General features: G+C 34.9%; 1 protein-coding gene across 1 annotated transcript; it reads right to left on the bottom strand.

The window, feature by feature from the left end:
- Positions 1 to 14,535: 14,535 nt before the first annotated feature.
- LOC107954785 (myosin-binding protein 2) lies at positions 14,536 to 18,176 on the bottom strand. Its single transcript, XM_016890457.2, has 3 exons — positions 16,788 to 18,176; positions 16,493 to 16,690; positions 14,536 to 16,402 (listed from the first exon to the last, which is right to left on the bottom strand). The coding sequence occupies exons 1-3, from the start codon at positions 17,833 to 17,835 to the stop codon at positions 15,021 to 15,023; spliced, it is 2,628 nt and encodes an 875-aa protein (XP_016745946.2). The 5' UTR covers positions 17,836 to 18,176; the 3' UTR covers positions 14,536 to 15,020.
- Between the last annotated feature and the right edge of the window lie 2,692 nt (positions 18,177 to 20,868).

Here is a 20,868-nt window from a genome sequence, read left to right as displayed (position 1 = left end):
ATGTTTACGTTATGATAAGTTCATCCAAGTATGTTGGTGATCATATGATGCTATGTGCTCAATATATTTGATTAAGTGAATATGGTATGCAAATTTATTGAAATAGAATGAATGTGAGTTTATGTACATTCGTTTGAATAAGTGAAATCAGTATGCTCATATGGTAGAATCTTATGTTAAATTGTTAAATTAGAGATAATATGATGTTTTGTTTTATGTTTTTACTATTGAACCTTGAATATTACAATAGTATGAAAATTGAATTGGAAGATCAAAATGAGTAGAATGCAGGAATAACTACTTACGTTCAGTGATATGTGATGAATTGACGGAAAAGACCATGGTTCGATCATGGCAATATATGAAAATGTGATTATGTGCTTCTGTATAAGACCATAGCTGAACTATGGCATCAGTGTGATATGTATTTCTGTGTAAGACCATAGTCATACTATGGCAATGTGAAAACGAAGTACTCAATTCCGCAAGTCGTTCTCTAATTTGACAAATATCAGTAAGTAAAATGGAAACGAAGTGTTGAAATTTAATTAGATATTAATATTGAGCTCGAATGAGTAGAGTGTGAAATTGTGGGTGACAAAAAATATTTAGATCAAATAGATATGTTAATTTGCTTGGAATGAATTATATGATTCTGACTATATTACGTGGAAGATGAATGTTAAGTTACATATGTGTATATATGAGAGCCAAGTTAGAGGCTTTATGACCTCACTCCCTTATTAGTGTTGCTTTATGATGAAATTTTACGAGAATTATGTTGAATAAGTTCAAAAGTATGAACTAAAGACTGCAATGGTGAAATAATTAATAATGCATACAGAGGTAATAATAGTTTGGAAAGTAAAAATAGTTTTGGAAGAAATATTAGAATGTTAAAAGATTATATAGATTATGCAATGTTATGATTAAGGAAGAGGTTAATTTAGGCTAATTGACTTAAATAAGTATGCAGTCTAAAAATATGTTTGCTGAATTTTTTTCCCGAATTGATTTTTATTACTGAATGGAATAATGTGAAGTTCGTGATAACAGATGAAAATTGAAAGCTCTATTAGTCTGGTTGGTTTATGACCAGTTATTGTTCTGTTTTATATGACTAATTAAAAAGTGTATTATCTATGCTATGATGAAATTCCAGAGCTGGTAAGTATCGTTCTTTTCTAAGTATCACTGAGAAATTATTCAGATATTTATTCTTATTCCATATAAGTTATATGTATTTAAGCATGTTCTCAGCTAAGAGAATGAAATTTGTGCATTTACGAGTGCATAGATAGGTAGTTTAAATGAAGAATTGATATTTTTAAAAGCATGATACAGAAAAATATTTATTTGAAAGATCTGGGCATGCTAGCAAAGTTAAAGAAAATGAAGGTAATATTAACCGAAGTTCTAGTTTTGAGTCCAATTGAAATTAGGTAATGAATTTATAATTTTTCAGTGATGTACAAATGAATGGGCTAGGATGAGTTTTATTGCTAGAATATAAAGTGATGGTTCATGTTTTCAGACGGTTAATGTCACATTAAAAAGAACTGTTCGACTAGTGATTTAGATACGATCACTATTATGTTTGTAATGAGAATTTCATGACATTGTTTGGTTGACGAGAATTATCATATGCTGACTGATTTCAGAGTTTAATGTATCTAATGGTACAGAAAGATCTGAGTTTAAGACAGTGTTGATGACTTGAGCTATTGAAAGATTGGGAATAATTATTGATTGATTTTATGTGATAATAGTCTAATTATAGATAAATTTAAAAAAAAAACTAAAGTGATGTTTCCTTTGCAAGTTTGAGAAACATTACATGGTAAGCTAAGTAAGTACAATGAAAATCGACTTTTGGTTCTGAACTTTAGGTGAGACCTGATTTATGTTATTCTTATTCTAAAACGAAATTCGTGTACCGAAGAATTTGTGGTTTATGCGGAATTTTTATAGAGTTAAATTGATTAGTGATTTGGAAAGTTAGTAAAAGTGTTTCATGAGAATTGAAAATAATTTCTTCTGGTAAGATTTTTGGGGACAAAAATCCCTAAAGGGGGGGAGAGTTGTAACAGCCAGATTTTGGGCCTAGTCGAAATAGTGGTTTCGGGACCACAAATTTGACGAGAAAAATTTTTATTTCTATTTTTATTATGTTTTTATGGTCTATAATTTCACGGAATAATTTTGTGAAAATTTTGTTCAAAAATTTCGACGTTTGGGCACTCAATTTAGTCAAAAGGACGAAATTGTAAAAAGTGAAAAAGTTGAGTTCTATATGTTAGGAGTGTCTAATTGTTATGAAATTTTAAATTGGAGGTCCTTAAATGGTAATTAGACCATTGGTTACATTATGGACAAAAATGGACATGAAATAGGTGAAATAAGATATTTTAAGTTAAGGGTATTTTGGTAATTTGGTAATTAAAACATATTAAAAAGACAAAATAAGCCAAATTTCATCATCTTCTCCATGGGGGGGGCTGCCGAATGTGTCATGTAGCCATAGCTAGGGTTTGTTCAAGCTTCCAAGCTTTATGGTAAGTCCGTTCTAGCCCTGTTTTTCTTGTTCTTTATATTTTTAGAATCTCGGTAACTAGCTTAAGCTACTTTTACCATTAATTCGAGCTAGAATTTATGTTTGGAAAATTACCCATAGATGAAAAGTGTGAATTTTGATGTTTTATTATGGAGTATGAAGCTTAGAATTGTGTTATACGATTTTGGCTAAGCGATTTTCAGTGAAACCGAGTAAATTGACAAAATCGATAATAATACTTAATGTTCATAAGTGCACTAGAGAGCAAGAATTTGATGTATTCATTCAAGGGAAAAATGTTTAGCATGTCGTAAAACATAAGAAAAAGAAATAAAGTTTAATTTCCGAGCCTAGGGGCAAAATCGTAATTTTGTGAAATTTTAGGGGCAAAAATGTAATTTTTCCAAAATGTGATTTTTGGAATGGATTGAATAATGTGAATGTTAAATAAGTTAAATGTGTTATTATAAGTCAAGAAAGACATGGAATTGACTTTGATTAGTGAAAAAAAAAGAATGTGATAAAGTGAGAAATTTTCCGATTGAATATTCGGAATAGAAAAGGGATATGAATGAAGTGACAGAAATGCTTTCACACGTGGCACGGACTGTGTGTAGGCCACTATATGAAATTGAAAGTGTTGGTCATGTGTGTAGTACTGTGTGAAGGCTACTACGTGAATCGATAAATAATGGTCACATGTGTAGTACTAAATGAAGGCTACAATATGTACCGAGAAGCTTTGGTCACGTGTGTAGTACTGTGTGAAGGCTACTACGTGAATCCATAAATAATGGTCACATGTGTAGTACTAAGCGAAGGCTACAATATGTACCGAGAAGCTTTGGTCACGTGTGTAGTACTGTGTGAAGGCTACTATGTGAATTGACAAATGATGGTCACATATGTAGTACTAAGTGAAGACTACTATGTGTACCGAAAAGCATTAGTCACGTATGTAGTACTATGTGAAGGCTACTATGTGAACCGTAAAACTTGATCACGTGTGTAGTACTATGTGAAGGCTATTACGTGAACTGTAAAAATTGATCACGTGTGTAGTACTATGTGAAGGCTACTACGTGTATCGAATGATAATAGTAACATGGGTGGTACTATGTGAAAACCCCTAAATATTTGTTGTTATACCGACATGTTTAACGAGATATGAGTATGTGATTGAAATGTGATAAGTTACAAAAGAGTGACTGAAGTGATGAAGTCTTGCATTGTGTTATAAAATAAATGGTTATAGTGCTATGTGAATGAGAGATGTTGGAATAGAATAGATTTGGACAGTGACGGTGATGTTAGTTTGAAAAATCACCAAAAATTTTAGAAATTGATTTAGTGGTTGAATGAGATATGTAATTAAAGCTTATTGAGTCTAATTTCATATAAAACAAACAGAGCAAGCAAAAGAGTTGTATATTTTGAGATATTTGAATTTTAGTGAGACAGGGTTAGAATGATTTCGGAATCCCCTGTTTTGAATTTGGAAAATTACTAAAAATTCTAAAAGAATAATTATAAGTTATAATTTATATACTTAGAATCCTTAGTGATTCTATTTTCAAATTAAATAAACTAAATTATCATCCAAATTCTGTATAGTGAGATAAATTATTTTTAGTGAAGAGAAGTCAGAAATGTCAAGCAGTGAAACAGGGGAACATTTAGAGAATAAACTGTACTAATTAGCTAAACCAAAAATTCTTAAAATTTTATGGTAAGAAGATATGTGAGTCTAGCTTCGGGGAAAATTAACGGAACTTAATTTGGAGCTCTGTTGCTCCGGATAAAAATAATTTAGTGATTGTAACTCGACTAGACAGTTTTGAATTTAAATATAAGTGAATAGTAAAATTATGTATAATGCCAATTAAGTGTGTTATATGTATCAAGGATGTGGAATGGAGAGGAGGAGGAGGACATTAAATTATATGAATGAATTGTGTATAATTGGTTGTAAATATGAATGCTTTATGAAATGGAATGGAATGGAATGGTATGAAATGGAATAGTATGGAATGGAATGGTATGGAATGGAATATATATATGAATGACTTGTGTGTGAATGGGTCATATGCTCGATCATAATTGATAAACGTTGAGTTAAATGGTAAATGCGTATTAGTACTGAACTAAATGATATTGGATTATATGTGAATTAAATGGAAACTTCTATTGCTAGTGATATGATTTTAATTAAAACAACTATTGTGGTACTGAGAAGTATAATGGATTGAGAAATTGATTTGAATTGTGAACAGAGAAATTGCGAATTGAATGAAATGGAAATGAAGCATTGAATTACATGAGTAAGTATCGAGTCTCGTAGGCCCTATTTATTATGAATATAATATTTCAAGGATATGTTGTAAAGAATTATAAAACCATGTTAGTAATTTAAAAAGTTTTAATTCGGATAAAATCTTGTAACTCAGTTTAAATACATATACAAGTGTATGTGTTCTAGTAATGCCTCGTACCCTATTCCGGCGTGGAATACGGGTTTGGGGTGTTTCAGAGGGTGTCACTGTTGTAAGCAACGATAGCAGTGAACTTATTCCCACTTGTATTGTCACAGGATGGAGGGTTTGTATAAATTATCAGAAACTCAACAAAGCAACAAGGAAGGACCATTTCCCTCTACCATTTATCTACCATTTATCTCTCAAATGTTGGATAGACTAGTGAGGAAAGTCTTCTTCTTGGATGGAAACTCAGGGTACAATCAGATTGCCATAGCTCTTGCTGCTCAAGAGAAGACCACATTCACATGTCTGTATGGAACTTTTGCATTTCAAAGAATGCCATTTGGATTATGCAATGCCCCTGCAACTTTTTAGCGTTGCGTGACGGCAATATTTTCAGACATGGTGGAAAAATTCCTAGAAATGTTTATGGATGACTTCTTGGTGTTTGGCGATACATTTGAAGACTGTTTGCAAAATCTGGAGTTAGCTCTTTGTCGATGTCAAAAAATCAATCTTCTGCTGAATTGGGAAAAATGTCACTTCATGGTTTGTGAGGGTCTTGTTTTGGGACATAAGATTTCACAGCAAGGAATTGCGGTTGACAAAGCAAAAATTGAGGTTATTAAGAAATTTTCACCAACCACTTCAATAAAAGGTATCCAAAACTTCCTCGGTCATGCATGATTCTATCGTCAATTTATCAAGGACTTTTCCAAAATACCCGAACCTCTATGCACATTATTAGAACAAAACAGATCTTTTAATTTTGATAGGTTATGCTTGCAAGCATTTGAGGAATTGAAGAAGTGATTGATCACGGCACCAATAGTCCTACACCAGACTGGACTTTACCGTTGAACTGATGTGTGCTGTAAGGGACTTTGCCGTAGGAGTACTCCTGGGACAAAGAAAGCCAAGGTATTTCATGCTATATACTAGCCCAGTCGTACGTTGACAGATTTACAGCTAAATTACACCACCACTGAAAAGGAGCTGTTAGTTGTAGTATTTGCCTTTGACAAATTCAAAGCTTATCTCGTGGGCACTAAAGTCATAGTGTATACGGACCACTCTGCTATTAAGTACTTGGTGACCAAGAAAGATCCAAAAGATCTTCATTTGTTGACACATGGGTACACCTACTAATGTTCTCCTTTTTTTTTCTTTTACATTTTAGAAAAAATGGTTAAATTTTAGTTTTAGCTCTTTATTATGCTTAAATTTAAGTTTAATTTTTTATACTTTAAATTCTAACATAATTTGAATGTTCTAAGAGTTTTAGAGATTGACATGTGACTTTCTATTTCTTTTAGGTTTGTATTGATTTTTTTTACATTATAATATGATGGTCAATTTTCAATTTTGGCCTTTATACTATGTTGAAACTTGAGATTTCATCTATATACTTTAAATTTTGACATAATTTGGTCTTTCTATTTGTATAATGTCATTAGCAAGTCTAAATAATTAATATTGTTAACTATTTGAATCAATGATGCCTTCAATTTTTTTTAAGAACACTATTTTAACAAAAAAGTTATTTTACCATTGCAAGTTCAAATGAGTGCTTTTAAGAAAACAAAAATCTTAATCAATATTTTTAACATTATTTTTATTGTTATATGACTACCAAGTTAATATTTTTTTTCTTAATTTCGAAAGGTCACACCAACAAGTTTTAATAGTGATAACAATTAGACTTAAATTTTTAAATCTGAAAAGTAAAAAGCCTAAATTTCTTAAAATAAAAATAGAGGGATTAAAATCCAAATATACGAAATAAATATAGACTTAAAGCATATTTTAATCTTCAAAATTTTACTCTATAATTTAACACAAACAAATAATAACTTAATGTAAAATATAAAAATAACCATAGTAAATAAAAAACAAATGGAAGTTGAGAATCTTCACCTTTTGCTTTTGGTTCTTTTGGACCACTCCATTTTGCACCTATTATTTATTTATTTGCATATTTTATTTCACTCTCTTTTGCTTGTAGCACTGAAAATATCACATAGGCTTTTGGGTTGAGAACTTCTTTCAAGGAAAGTCTAAATCTAAGGGCAATTTACCAAAAAAAGCCGTTTTTTTTCAAAATTTACCGAAATGGGCCGATTTTTTGATTATTTACCGGAATGGGCCATTTTTCGGGAAATTTGCTTCCACGTCAGCGCGATGTCAGGGTACGTGTCAGGACATAGCGTCCATGTCAGCAGGTCGCGCTGACGTGGACGCGATGTCCTGCCACGTAGCGCGTTCCTAGGGACGCGATTTTGACGTTTTTTCAAGTTTGGTTTTTTTGGCTTTTAGGGTTTAGGGTTCAAGATTTTTAGGGTTTTTAGGTCCCGGAATAAATTATTTTGAGTTGACGTTTCTGGTCAAATAGTATAAAATCGCTTCTACCAGGATGTTATTTGAGAAGAAATTGTGAAATCGCGCCCTCGTGGACATGATTTTGCTATAGTAGGTCATGTAAGAAATATTTTTTTGACGTTTCTGAGCAAATAGTATAAAATTGCCTCTACCAGGATGCTATTTGAGAAGAAATTGTGAAATCGCGCCCTCGTGGACGCGATTTTGCTACAGTAGGTCATGTAAGAAATAAATTTTTTTTAACGTTTCTGAGCAAATAGTATAAAATCGCTTCTACCAAGATGCTATTTGAGAAGAAATTGTGAAATCGCGCCCTCGTGGATGCGATTTTGCTACAGTAGCAAGTTTGGGCTGAGGCTATAAATTAGGCAGAAAATGTTCTTAGAATGCATAAGTCATAGCAGAAACAATTTAGAGAGGCTCAGAAAGTTAGAGTTTCAAAATGAGTGAACGTATTAGTGCTGTTATTTACTACGATGGTAAGGTTTGCCACACCGAGAATGGTGTTGTTTTTTTGTCAGAGAATATGGTGCGACTGTCATTTAACCAGAACATAGATTTGACAGAACTTCGTAAAAGAATTAGGCATAAAATCTTCGGAACGACGCCAATGAAAGTTCTGTCAATCACGTATCGATTTTGTTCTTGTGTTGATCCGGTGACATATGACTCGTTCGACATAAAAGGTGCTCGTAGCTTGGAGGCAATGGTGCAGACTCATCTTGCTAGTGGAGCAACTTATATTGAGTTATATGTACAATTTACATCGCCAACTGATGTACTTTCGTCTGGTGTTCGAGATATATACACGATCCCTGGCCGACACTCGGTTAGCGGGTTACAAAATACGAAACAGCTCATGTTTGGTAGCGCTGTCGAATGCACATCCCCCCCCAAGACACTCTATCGGTGGATGGGACATGTACGTCGGTGGCTCGACATTTGATGCTGGAAATACGTACTAGGGAATTGCATCAAGTTCTAGTGGATGGCAATCTACATCCAATTGGGGACGTTATCAAATGCCCAGAAGAAGGGATGACGTACTACCTACGACGTCAAGCGGTGAGAGGATGTCGTACGCTGCAGATGATTGTGGGTTAGAAGATGACTCCGATGTGGATCCACCTCGAGAGCCCGTGCTGGATGGTGCAGAAGTGGGATTATTTTCTGAACCGGAGCCGATTCCACAGAAGGTGAAGATGCTGAAAGGAGTTTAGATGAAGAAGAAAATCCACGATTCAGAGCATACTCACCTCCAGCCCACATGCATAATGTCGATCTGTCAGCGGATGATGCATTAGAGTTTCCAGATCTACCACACCGGTTGCGCGATCGTACAAGTTCGGGGGGTAGATTTTGGTGAACTTGAAGTTGGTAATCAGTTTACCAACAAGGATAGTTTTATTGGTGCTTTGAAACAGCATAGCATCAAAAACGGCGTTAATTACCACGTCGTTAAATCAAAATCTGATAAGTTTGAGGCGAAGTGTGCGGTGCAAGACGGCACATGTTCATGGAAAATCGTCGCCTCGTTAAGGAAAAGGACAAGGTTGTGGGAGATAAAAAAGTAAAAAGGTTCACATACATGTGCTGCAGGTACAGGATTGAATGTATCTGAATAATAATTTTATTTTGCAATGTTGCATTATTTAATGTACTCCCTCTGTAGGTGTTTCACAAGATCACCCCAAAATGGATTCAGCTATGTTAGCTAGCTTGATACTGCCCACGATAAAAGTAGATCCTAGGACTTCAGTGCTGGTGATAATTGCCAATATCCGTAGCCAAATGGGGTACACGCCCTCTTACCGTAAGGCTTGGATAGCTAAGCAGAAGGCGTTGGAGAAGATGCATAGTGGGCGGGACGCCTCATATAATGAAATATGGCAGTGGTGTCAGGTGCTAGAGAGATACGTCCTAGGTGCCATCACAAACCTTGAAACGGAACATGCGTACTACAACGGCCAATTGCTACGTGGATGCCAAGTGTTCAAACACCTATTTTGGACCTTTAAGCAATGCCGAGACGCATTTCCATACTGCAAGTCGTTGGTACAAATTGATGGTACCTTCATGTTCGGTAGGTATACTCATCGGCTATTGGTTGCAGTGGCACAGGACGGCGGTGGGAGAATTCTTCCAATTGCATTTGCAATAACACCGGGGGAGTCGTCTGATGACTGGGATTTCTTTCTCTCGAGGTTAAGGAGACATGTGTGCCCCCAACCTGATATCTGTGTTATTTCAGATCGGGGCACCGGTATACTAGCTGCATTTGATCGAGAGGGAAGCTTGTGGCAATGCACACACCATAGATATTGCCTAAGACACGTTGCTTCGAACTACTACAGGCAATATCCATCTAAGAGCGAACAACGACAAGTGACCAACATGGGTATTTAGTCTATAACTGTATTATTTCGTTTGTCAATTTGAATTAGTTTTATTGGTAGAAGTGGTATAAAATATTCGCTATGATCTTATATTGGCAGGGTATGAAATAAATAAAGATAGTTTTGCCGAGATGTTGGCAATTTTACGATCCCAAAACGGAGAAGGGGCGGACTACCTTTGTAACATACGTTTTGAACAGTGGGCACAAGCATACGACGGAGGCCTACGATATGGCCATATGACGTCGAACCTGGCAGAATGCATAAATTCTGTTCTTAAAGGAACGCCCCATCTGCCGATAACATTGGTGTGCGAGAGACATATTTCCATTTGGCGGCGCTATTTCCAAAGCGAGCAGCAACTTATGCAGGCCAGATGCAGGGTGGTCATGTATGGTGCAGTAAGGTAGTTCAAGAAATTAACAAGGCAAAGGTGAGGGCAAATATCATGCACACAGTGTGTCACGATCGAGACAATTTATGGTTTCACATGACGGAGTTTGACAGATCGCACCAAGGTGTTGTTGGCGGGCAATATTGTGTACACTTGCGAAACAGGACTTGTGACTGTGGAAAGTTTGATGCACTTTGTTATCCATGCGCTCATGTTATTGCAGCTTGTCAGAAACTCCGTCTGAATCCGATGAGTTATGTGGACGAAGTGTACAAATTAGAAAACATGTACAACGTATGGAGACACGTTTTCCCACCGGTCCCAGATGAACGTAAGTGGCCGCCCGTATCTCTTGCTCCTTTTAACCTGTTACCGGATAGAGAATTGCGTCGCAAACCAAAGGGTCGACCTTGCTCCACTAGAATACGGAACAATATGGATATCCGAGAAATAGCCAGTCAACAGAAGTTGTGCGGATGGTGTAGGAACCCAGGCCATACAAGTCGATCATGCCCTAATCGCAATAGTTGAATGTAATTTTAGAAAAAAATTATTTTATTCAATTATTAATTGATAATTTTATTAATTGTTAGTAAAATTATCAAATTAGTTTAATTTCTTAATTGTTAGTACCAGTAAAAACATTTTACCAAATCTAACATTATGTAAAATTATGTAAAATTATTAAGTCTCAAAATTTTGTTAATGGTTAGCAAAATTATCAAATTATGTAAAATTATGTAAAATTATTAAGCCAAAAAAATTTTAATTAAATTAGGTAAAATTATCAAATTATGTAAAATTATTAAGTCCAAAAATTGTGTTAATGGTTAGTAAAATTATCAAATTATGTAAAATTATTAAGTCCAAAAATTGTGTTAATGGTTAGTAAAATTATCAAATTATGTAAAATTAGGTTAGGGTTAGGGTTTTTAATTAAGTTAGGTTAGGGTTAGGGTTTTTAATTAAGTTAGTGTTTTTAATTAAATTAGGTTAGGGTTAGGGCTTTTAACTAAGTTAGTGTTTTTAATTAAATTAAGTTAAGGTTAGGGTTTTTAATTAAATTAGGTTAGAGTTAGGGTTTTTAATTAAGTTAGGTTAGGGTTAGGGTTTTTAATTAAGTTAGGGTTTTTAATTAAATTAGGTTAGGGTTAGGGTTTTTAATTAAATTAGGGTTTTTATTACATCAAATAGAACTTCTATTTTATTATATTAAATAAACTTCTATTTTATTACATCAGATAATAAATTTAAATACGACAAACAATGTCTATGCCCGAGGGACTTGGTTCCACATGGCGGCCGTCGACGGTTACGCGCTGGATTCCTCATTCCTCTAGCTTCCGGCGGCGGTTGTTCTTACTCTGGTGGTGATTGTGGTTCTTTCGGTTCGACATCTGGTTGTCGGACTTGGGACGATGATCCACCTTCAAAGAATAGTGTATGTGGAGGTGTTTGCATCATGAACGGCGACGGTGTTTGAAAGTCATAAGTTGGTGGCGAGTGGTAAAAAGGAGAGCTTCCCGACGGCCCCCCTTGCGATTCCTCCTGCGCCGCTGGCCTAGATATCGGTACCTAATAGCCGAAGGTCGATTTTGTGGTGATCGTCAAACACCTCAGGGTCTGCAGGAATCGGTTGTCTACATCCAAACTATCGTAGCACTCTGTCTGTCTGGTGGGGCTCCACGGTTGCATAGTTGATCAACACCACTTTCGCGTGTCAAGCGTTCGGATTTTGTAAAAACTCTTCCGGGATTACTGCCCGAATTGCCGGATCCTCGTATGGTGTTCATTGAAACTATATGAACATGATAGAAATATTAGTTATATACATAATACTAAATACTAAATACTAAATATCAATCGACTAGCGAATGTATGGAAATATCTATTTGCAATAATACTTACTTCTGCTTCCGACCGTTGCTCCAATAGAAGCCGTATATCTTCAAGTTCAGACGGTAATCCACGATAACTTACCGGATGGTTCCACCTAATTAAATAAATTTTTAGCATACTTTTATTCTTACAAAATCTACATAATAATTCCAAAATGTAATATAAAATTTACCTCGTTACGAGTGGGAATGTATATGGATGGTTCACTCGAGGACGTAGAAATGGAAAGCGAAACCGTGCCCATGATTGCAGTAGTGACAGGCAACCTCCGATGTTTGCTCTCCTCCGTCGCGTCGCCCCGCACATCTCCCAATATAATGTTGCCAAGACGGCAGACCCCCAACTAAATTCACCGGCTCCTCTAAAATCAACGAGTTTTAGCAGCCACCTTAGATGTACACGGCTCCATGACGTGTCAGGCATCAGATAACCTCCAATTATTTGAAGAATGTATGATCGAACATATCGGATTCTTTCAATTTCAGTTGAATTTGCATTCGGATCGGGGAAGGTGGCACGTAACCAGCCTATCTCAACCTTACCTCTATCCATTTTATCCGGAATAGCGCCCAAAAGCTCGTAGCACACCGCCTCCCAATTGCTAGATTGGGCAGACCCGGTGACTGGGTGCCCGTCCACCGGCAATCCCAACTGCAGACTGACATCTTCTAGAGTGATAGTGCACTCTCCACATGGAAGATGGAATGTGTGCGTCTCGGGTCTCCACCTCTCGATCAACGCACTGATCAGTTTCGGGTCTAACTTGCATCCTCAGCCTATCGTCGCCACGTGCCAAAAACCCGCTTCCCGCAGGTAGTTCTCTACTAACGGTGATGGAGGAGCATGCATATTCCGGATATTGCATTCCAATACCCGATCTTCAGACTTTTATAACAAATAATAAATTAATAATTATCTAAAAATACATAAATAAAAAAATCTTAAATAATATTTAAAAATTAAATTTAATACTTACCATTTTCATTTGCTCCACCGATATGTGATTCCTATCAAGACGAATTAATGATCCGGCCATTGATGAAAATATAAAAAAATTTAAAATTATTTTAAAAAAATATAAAAAAATATAAAATTATTTTAAAAATGAAACTTAGGGGAAATTGAAATTAAGTATGGATTTGAGAGAAATTTTGGAATGAAATTGAGAGGAAATTGAAATTAAATATGGGTTTGAGAGAATTTTGGAAGGAAATTGAGTGAATTTTGGAAGGAAATTGAGAGGATTAGAGAGGAAATATTAGATAGGATTTGTTTGTGAAAAAAATAAAGGGGTGGGGGGTATTTATAGTTTTTTTTACCGTTGGGGTACTGTTCACGCGCGGCCTACATCGCATCCACGTCAGCGCGACCTGCTGATGTGGAAGGAAACCGCTCCCTCAAGGACGCGATTTCCTTCCACGTCAGCAGGTCGCGCTGACGTGGACGCGATATCCTGACATGTACCCTGATATCGCGCTGACGTGGACGCGATTTCCCGAAAAATGGCCCATTCCGGTAAATAATCAAAAAATCAACCCATTTCGGTAAATTTTGAAAAAAACCGGCTTTTTTTTATAATTTGCCCTGAATCTAATATGGACTCCACTGTCTGCTGATTAGGTGACAACTATGTCACTGCTTTGTTGCATGATTATATAAGCTCATATTACATTTTATCTATTCTACTCCATTCTTTATTTTTGTTAATACATTTGAATTTGATACGTTGATATATAAAAATTATTAATTTCAAAATTTTATTATATAAAAATTTAAAATATATATATTTATATCCATATCAAGTTTATATATGTACATAATATAAGATTCACCATTTTGATAGCGTTGCTTTAATCGACAAGAAAAATTCTTATCTAAAACAAGTATATATTTTTTAAAAATAACCCCTACCAAAATATATATATACGTCAAAAGTGTTGTATAAAATATATGGTTGAACTCGAAAATCGGAAATTATAAAAAATATATATATATATATATATAAAAGAGCAAGGCGTTCTGGAGAAACTATTTTAAATAATTTTTTTTTATTACGCAAAATTATAATGAAAATGCTATTGATATCATGTTTTTTATATTGATTTAAAATAATATAAGCCCACTTAAATTGTTCTTACAAATTAAAATGCATCTAGAAAACATTTTAAAAAGAAAGAAATATACACTCAGAATTGAATATTTCAACTCTAATATAAGACATTTTTAATATACCAATAGCTAGATAAGTGTCACCTCAAAAAATCACAATCTTTCATCTATGAAATATACTATATAATATATTTACAGCAGAAAGTTCTAACCAAGAACCAAGAAATTATCTTCTATCAGATTCACAAGTAATTTGAATATGCAATACCTCCTGTTCTAAATGAGAAGCCATACACATGACAGTTTAACTAAGGGAGAGAACCCAAAGAAGAAAGAACAACATTAATTTCATACAAAGCTATAGAAAGTCAACACATATGTTTGAGTTCCAAAAAAGAAAAAAAAATTCATGAAATCTATATAACATTCCCTGATGCAAATACTAAGAGAGTAAAGGATAAAGCCTTCTTCCCTCTCCTTTCAAATCTTCCTCCAAACCTTATGGAGAAAAGAGTAAATGAAATCTAAACAAAAAAGAAAAACTACTAGGTTCTCAACTGACTTACCCTACATGAACAACCCAGGTAGATGGTATGTTTTCCTTCATTTTCCACCCTTTCTTTTTTGGTTGTAAATAAGGCAGATAAAGAGGAGATCCTTCCAATTTTGGGAACTTGCATCATTCTTGTAAGCCCAAAAGGAAGGAAGATAAGGAATCTCCCCATCAATCTGGAGATATTCCCTATAGACACTTGAATATATATGAAATTACTAGGTCCAGGTGATTCCTTTTATGCATGGCAAGCCTAAGATCACCCTTGCACATCACCACTCAAGGGCCTTGTTCGGAGTTCAACGGCTCTCAGATCTCGGAGATGTTGCAGGATTTCTTGTAGGAGATCCATTCCTTTGTCTCCTTTCTTTATGGAACTCATGCAGTTCTTGAGAAATTCCTTGTCTTCTTCAAGTGCTTGTAGCCTCTCATAAACATGATCCACCTCCTCTTCAATTGCAAGTTTCTTGGGGTCCAACTCCAGTTCTGGACCAGGATATGTCTGCATTACTACCGGTTCAGAATCAGATTCTCCTTGTTTTCCATACATCGTTCCTTCTTCAGTCCCGTTATCAGCTGCATCCAGGAAAGGAAGGAGACTCTTTGCCATGGAAGCCATTGTTTTGCCACAACTTGTTTCTTTTGAAAATCCATTACCTTCTTTGCTGCGCAGGTCATTCTTCTCATCAAGACCATCAAAGGAATTCTGAATTGATTTCAAGTCCTCCATGAATTGATCATCCCCCATAGTTAGTAACTTATCTTCCAATGCCTTAAGCTGATCCAGGATGGACAGCCTCTCTTCCTCGAATTCTGTCAATGATTCATCAAGGGCACTTATATGGTTTACACAATCCAGTGCCATTTCTTCCAAGTTACCAACTGCATCACTGCTGCTCTCTTGGTTGCCAGAGAAGCTGCTATCTTCATCTTTGGCTTCACGATTCAGGTCTATGGATAGCTCGTCGTTATCCTCCGCATAGCTACAAGCAGCCGAAGATTTCCCACTTCCCAAGCTTCCATCTTTGCTTATCCTCATTATCCTCGTCTTTTCTTTGGCCTCATAATAGAGAACCTTCTTGCGGTAAATTTCCAATTCTTTCTCGAGTTCTTCCTTCTCCTTCTCTCGTTTGATCATAAGCTCATTTAGTAGTTGAAGGGCCTCTTGGTCATATTCAGATTGTTCTTCCATCATCCTCTGGTACTGCAAAGCTTCCATTTGCATTGCCGCCTTCTCCTCTTGAAGCCGTGTTATCATGGCCATTGTCTGATTTGCAGCAATTGCAGAGGCACTCCTCTCTTCTTCAAGCTCTGCATATAAAGCACTCAATGCCTTTCTTTCAGCTTTTAAGGAAGTTTTCAGCCTTTCAATGGTTCGAACCGGATCACCACTTTCCATCTCAGTTACTACACTCCCATCTAAAGACTCCTCAATACCCGATTGTCTTTTCCCGAAGAATAGCAGTTTATTATGCAAGTAATGCATACCTTCGTGTGAAGTTGGAGTGTCAGGGAACTTTTCCTCCTCTGCTTCGTTGTTGTTACAATCCGTATGAACCGATAAAGAAGCGTTTATCCTTTCTCCGTTCTCATCCATTGTGCTCTTCTCTTCATGTGTACCTAGTGTAAAACCAAGAATTTCTGTACAACATATGATACATCTATTAAATATAATTACCATTCACAAGATCAAATGCTTGACCACAATGATGAACACAAGTATAGTCTTACGAGTCTTGCTTGATTCAGGAGCATCAACACCTTTAGCTTGATCCTTAAACGTTGAAAAGCCATCTTCTCGTAAGCATTGCAATGAAGAATCTGACACTTGAATTTGAGGCAGATCAGAGTCTTGAGTGCTTAACAATGTGGTCTCGGAAATTGGTCTCTCAGCCATTAAATTAAGATCATTCTTGTCTAGTTGATGATCTGCTATCAAGGAACACATTGAAAGTGGAAAATGATACTTGTATGGTAAGTACAATAAATCATGGTTAAGCAAATAAACTGAATAGCAATTTCATACCTAGCTCCAGGTTTTCAGCCTCCCTGGGACTGGTAATAGTCTCTGCAATCTCATCAATAGCATGTAATGGTGTCTCTTCATTAGAAGAATCACTAGTTTCACTTCCATTATCTTGCTTTTCTGAGAAATGGCTTGCAGATGTTGATAAATCAATTAATTCAACAGAAAATAAGCGATCTGAAACACATTTCTGATGATGCAGATTAATGAAGTCTAGCGTATAATCTCCAGCAAAACAAGGTTCAACGATTCCACTTGTGGCACTGCTGAAATGCTTCTCTGAAATATTGACGGCGTCTGATCTGTCATCTTCATGTACATCTTTTTCAACAACAGAAAGCACCTGAGGCTCAGACTTAGCCCTTTGATCGTTTTGGTCGTCATCATCATCGTCATCATCTTGGTTGTTGAGTTTAATCTCAATCATATCCTCACCATCTTTGCACTGATCGCTTTCACTGCCATCGTTATCATCATCATCTTCGATTGCTTGTATTATCAAACTTCCTTTTTCTGCACAATCCGAAGAACCCCAACTAGGTTTGAACAGGAAATATGGAGGATGAAGTTTGGTGCCATTGCAGCAAGAACAAGGGACAACCTTTTCACCATTGTCAAGCTTGGGATCACCACTCACCCATGAAATGAAAGCAATCCTCCTTGTCATTCCAATGGATTTACCGTCACTAGGCGTTGGCCTAGAAGCCAAGCATTCCTCACACATCAGATGTGTTTCCGCTAGTTTCCCATGACTTGAACAGTAACTCAATTTGGAAATCTCGGAACCATGTTTGTCACAGACAAGATCCCTGTAAGAGTTTGAGGAGTTGCTGAAGTCGGGCTCCAGTACATGGTCAACTCTAGAACACCAGGGACAAGGTGGTTTAAGGCCAAAATAATTGGCAAACTTAGTAATCAAGTAAGTGAAGAAAGAGTTGAGTAAGAGGAGGAAGATGAGGATCCATTCAAGCACAGCGTAGACTAAAATAACAGTGATTTTGCTGGTGTGTTTATGCAAAAATCTAGCGAACTTGTTGCCAGCAGCCATGGTTGGTTGCTATTGTCTTCTTGCTATTACCAGAGACAGAAAATCAGATAGGATATGAGGAAAAGAAAAAAAAAACCATAAAAATGTTCGGTAAGGGTTTCAGTCTTTCTGCTTTCTGCCAAAAGAAACCTATGATTGTCTCAAGAGAAGCAAAGATCGCTTCTTTTACAGATTTTGAGTTTCATTTTTCTTTTACAGTATATACAATATTTATGATCATTTACACTGAATTTGCTAGCGTAATGATACCTTCATTTCATATTGTAGATTAAGAAAAGAAAATTTATATAAAATAAATACTAATAATGAAGCCCGTATATCAATGTGTTAGTCGGATACATATTGTTAAGAGGAGTATTGTGAATGTTAAAAATAGACGGTAAAATTATTAATAAAATAATCTATCCTATATTTTAAAAAATTTAAATTTAAACAGATTTAACTCGATTTGTATCGATATTATTGTCAGTACAAAAAGATGTGGATTTGAATTCGTTTTAGCGCATTATCTTATTATTTAAAAGTTGGACGGAGCTATGAGTAATTATAAGTATTGTATAAAAAATTGACATGATAAGAATTTATAATGAAATTAATGTTAAAAAAACTCAAAATTAAAAAAATATATCCTTTTAATGAAAATTATTAATTTTAAAAATGTTACCTAACCGGTTAACTTGTAAAATGTATAACTAATTAAATATAGATGCATGGTTAGGGGTAGGTATCACTATCACAAGATTTAGACAAAAAAGAGTTGGAAAGTGACAACGCATTGTTAATTGATGTTTTTCGGGATGATCTCATACCCGTAAGTAACATTGATAAAATCAAAATGATACATGACTGGTGCTCCAAGGATTGACAAGTTAAGTTTCGTCACATTCAGAGGGATGGAAACAAAGTTGTTGATTATCTAGCTAAAGTAGATAGAGGCGGAGTATATTAATTAGTTATTCTTGATGACCGTCACCTCTTTTAAAAGGTCTGTTGGAGGAGAATATTTGTCAGTCAATAATAAAAAAAGATAGAAGGCAATAGTCTAGTTGTTGCTGTAGCATCGCCCAAGTTTATTTTATACCAAAAAATATATATCTATCACAAATAATAAATAAATAAATAGCTGGTATGATATTTTTGAAGAAAATATTTTTAAAAATTATAGATTTTGCTAAGAAATAATCTAATTGTTGGAAGTATTTTTCTAAGAGTGATGACTGATGAAGCCGTTTTCAACATATTTAATTTTTGAAAAATAAATCTCAACTAAAAGTAGAGTTCTTGCTTTATAATAGAAAGTCGTTTTTCTTCGGCCACTCATTGACCAAAAACTAATCTAATTGGAAAATTGTTTGAGTAAAGAGTAAGGGTTAATTTAATAGAAAAAGAATTGGGCAAAAAATTGTTTACAAAATTTAAATTATATTTAAGTTTCTGATTTATCACAAGTTAATCATTCAATAATTCAGCTAAAAGTAATTAAAAAATTATTTCTATTTTAAAATGTTACAAATATTATAATAAAAGTATTTTTGCTTTTTATATAAAATCTAAAAAAAACAAGCAATTTAACTCATAATAAAACTTCAAAGGATTACATTTGAAACTTACAATATCAATATCTTCAAAGTCTTAATTTTGTCATTCTTTCATAAATATACTTTTACATATTTTTCTCCATATAATAAGTGATACGAGTCACAAAAGCCCAAATTCTTGAAGGCGAGGCCCAATAAGCAAATTCCAAGCCCAATCAAGAAATCCATCCATACTTAGTTGAAAATCAGGCCAAATTGTCAAAGTGGCCCAAGTTGTAAAGTTTTATTTTTATTTATTTATTTATTTATTTATTTACTTAGTTTAAATTTTTATGTCAATATTCAGTCCAAGAGTCCCAGATAAAATGACCTTTGACCAAATTTCCATATTAAAATAATTAGGAGTTTTTTTTATTTTAGTTTTCTAATTAGATTAGGACTAGTTATAAGGCCTATTTAAAGGCCTAATTAGAATTTTCTTTGAGTTTTCTCCAAGATTTCTCTCTTGAGTTTTCTTTAGAAGTTGTTTTAACAATCTTGTGATTGTGGGAGCCATCTTCAACCTTCTTCTTGCCATTGATATTCTTTGGAGGGGAGATTAGAGCCGTTTGAAGGGAGTTGTGAGATCTTTCGAGATTTCAAGGCTTCTTAGGACTTATCTTTTAATGTCTTACTGTCAATTCTTTCTTTATTTCTACTTGTGCTGAATCATTATCTAATCTATTTTCTGTTCTTATTGTGTTTTCAGCCTTTTTCTATCTTAAGGAATCAGCCCAAAAATCCCCAATTTCTAGGGTTTTTCTATACTCTTTTTGGGTGAAATTAGATTGTCGAAATTTGGGGAAAACTATCTTGGTGTTCAATTGGGCAGAATCACAATCTCCTTGAGGGTTTCAAGAACCCTAACACTTATTTCTATTCTCAATTTGATTCTTTGCTGATTTGGGGATTTTATTTCAGATCTAGAAATTCAAAGTTCTAATCTTTTAATTTTTCTGTTTCGTTTCGGATCTGATTGTTTAGGGTTTTCGTAGGAGTTTCCCGTGACTTGGCAACTCGATCTTAGTCCGTGAGCAACCCCGTATCATTTGGTATCAGATTTTGGGCGTTTTGGGTGTTCTTGGTTGATTTCTAAACTGATCTCAATATTTTAAAGCAAAAACAGCAGTTTTACCCAGAAAAATCTTTCAAAAAAATTTTATTTGAGTGGGTAAACGTTATCAAATTGATCTGAAATTTTACATACATATTTTTGGCACTGTGATTGAATATAAAAAATTTATTCCTGCAAAAAAATCAGTCAAAAAAGTCAAAAAATTGAAAAAAATACGAAATCCAATAAAAATTTAAAAAAAAATTCAGCGGGTTGAGTTTGGTGCCCAAACTTTCCAGATCAAAAATTAAATATTTAAGGAAATTCGAGATTTAATTTTGTGATTTTTTGAGATCGGGAACACCTCGAACGAAGTTGTCAAGTTACTCCACAGTTTTTCGG

The sequence above is a fragment of the Gossypium hirsutum genome, chromosome D07 (genome assembly GCF_007990345.1).
Source record: "Gossypium hirsutum isolate 1008001.06 chromosome D07, Gossypium_hirsutum_v2.1, whole genome shotgun sequence".
NCBI classification, from domain to species: Eukaryota; Viridiplantae; Streptophyta; class Magnoliopsida; order Malvales; family Malvaceae; genus Gossypium; species Gossypium hirsutum.
The sequence above is the reverse complement of the archived record's forward strand: the minus strand, read 5'-3'. Positions and strand labels throughout refer to the sequence as shown.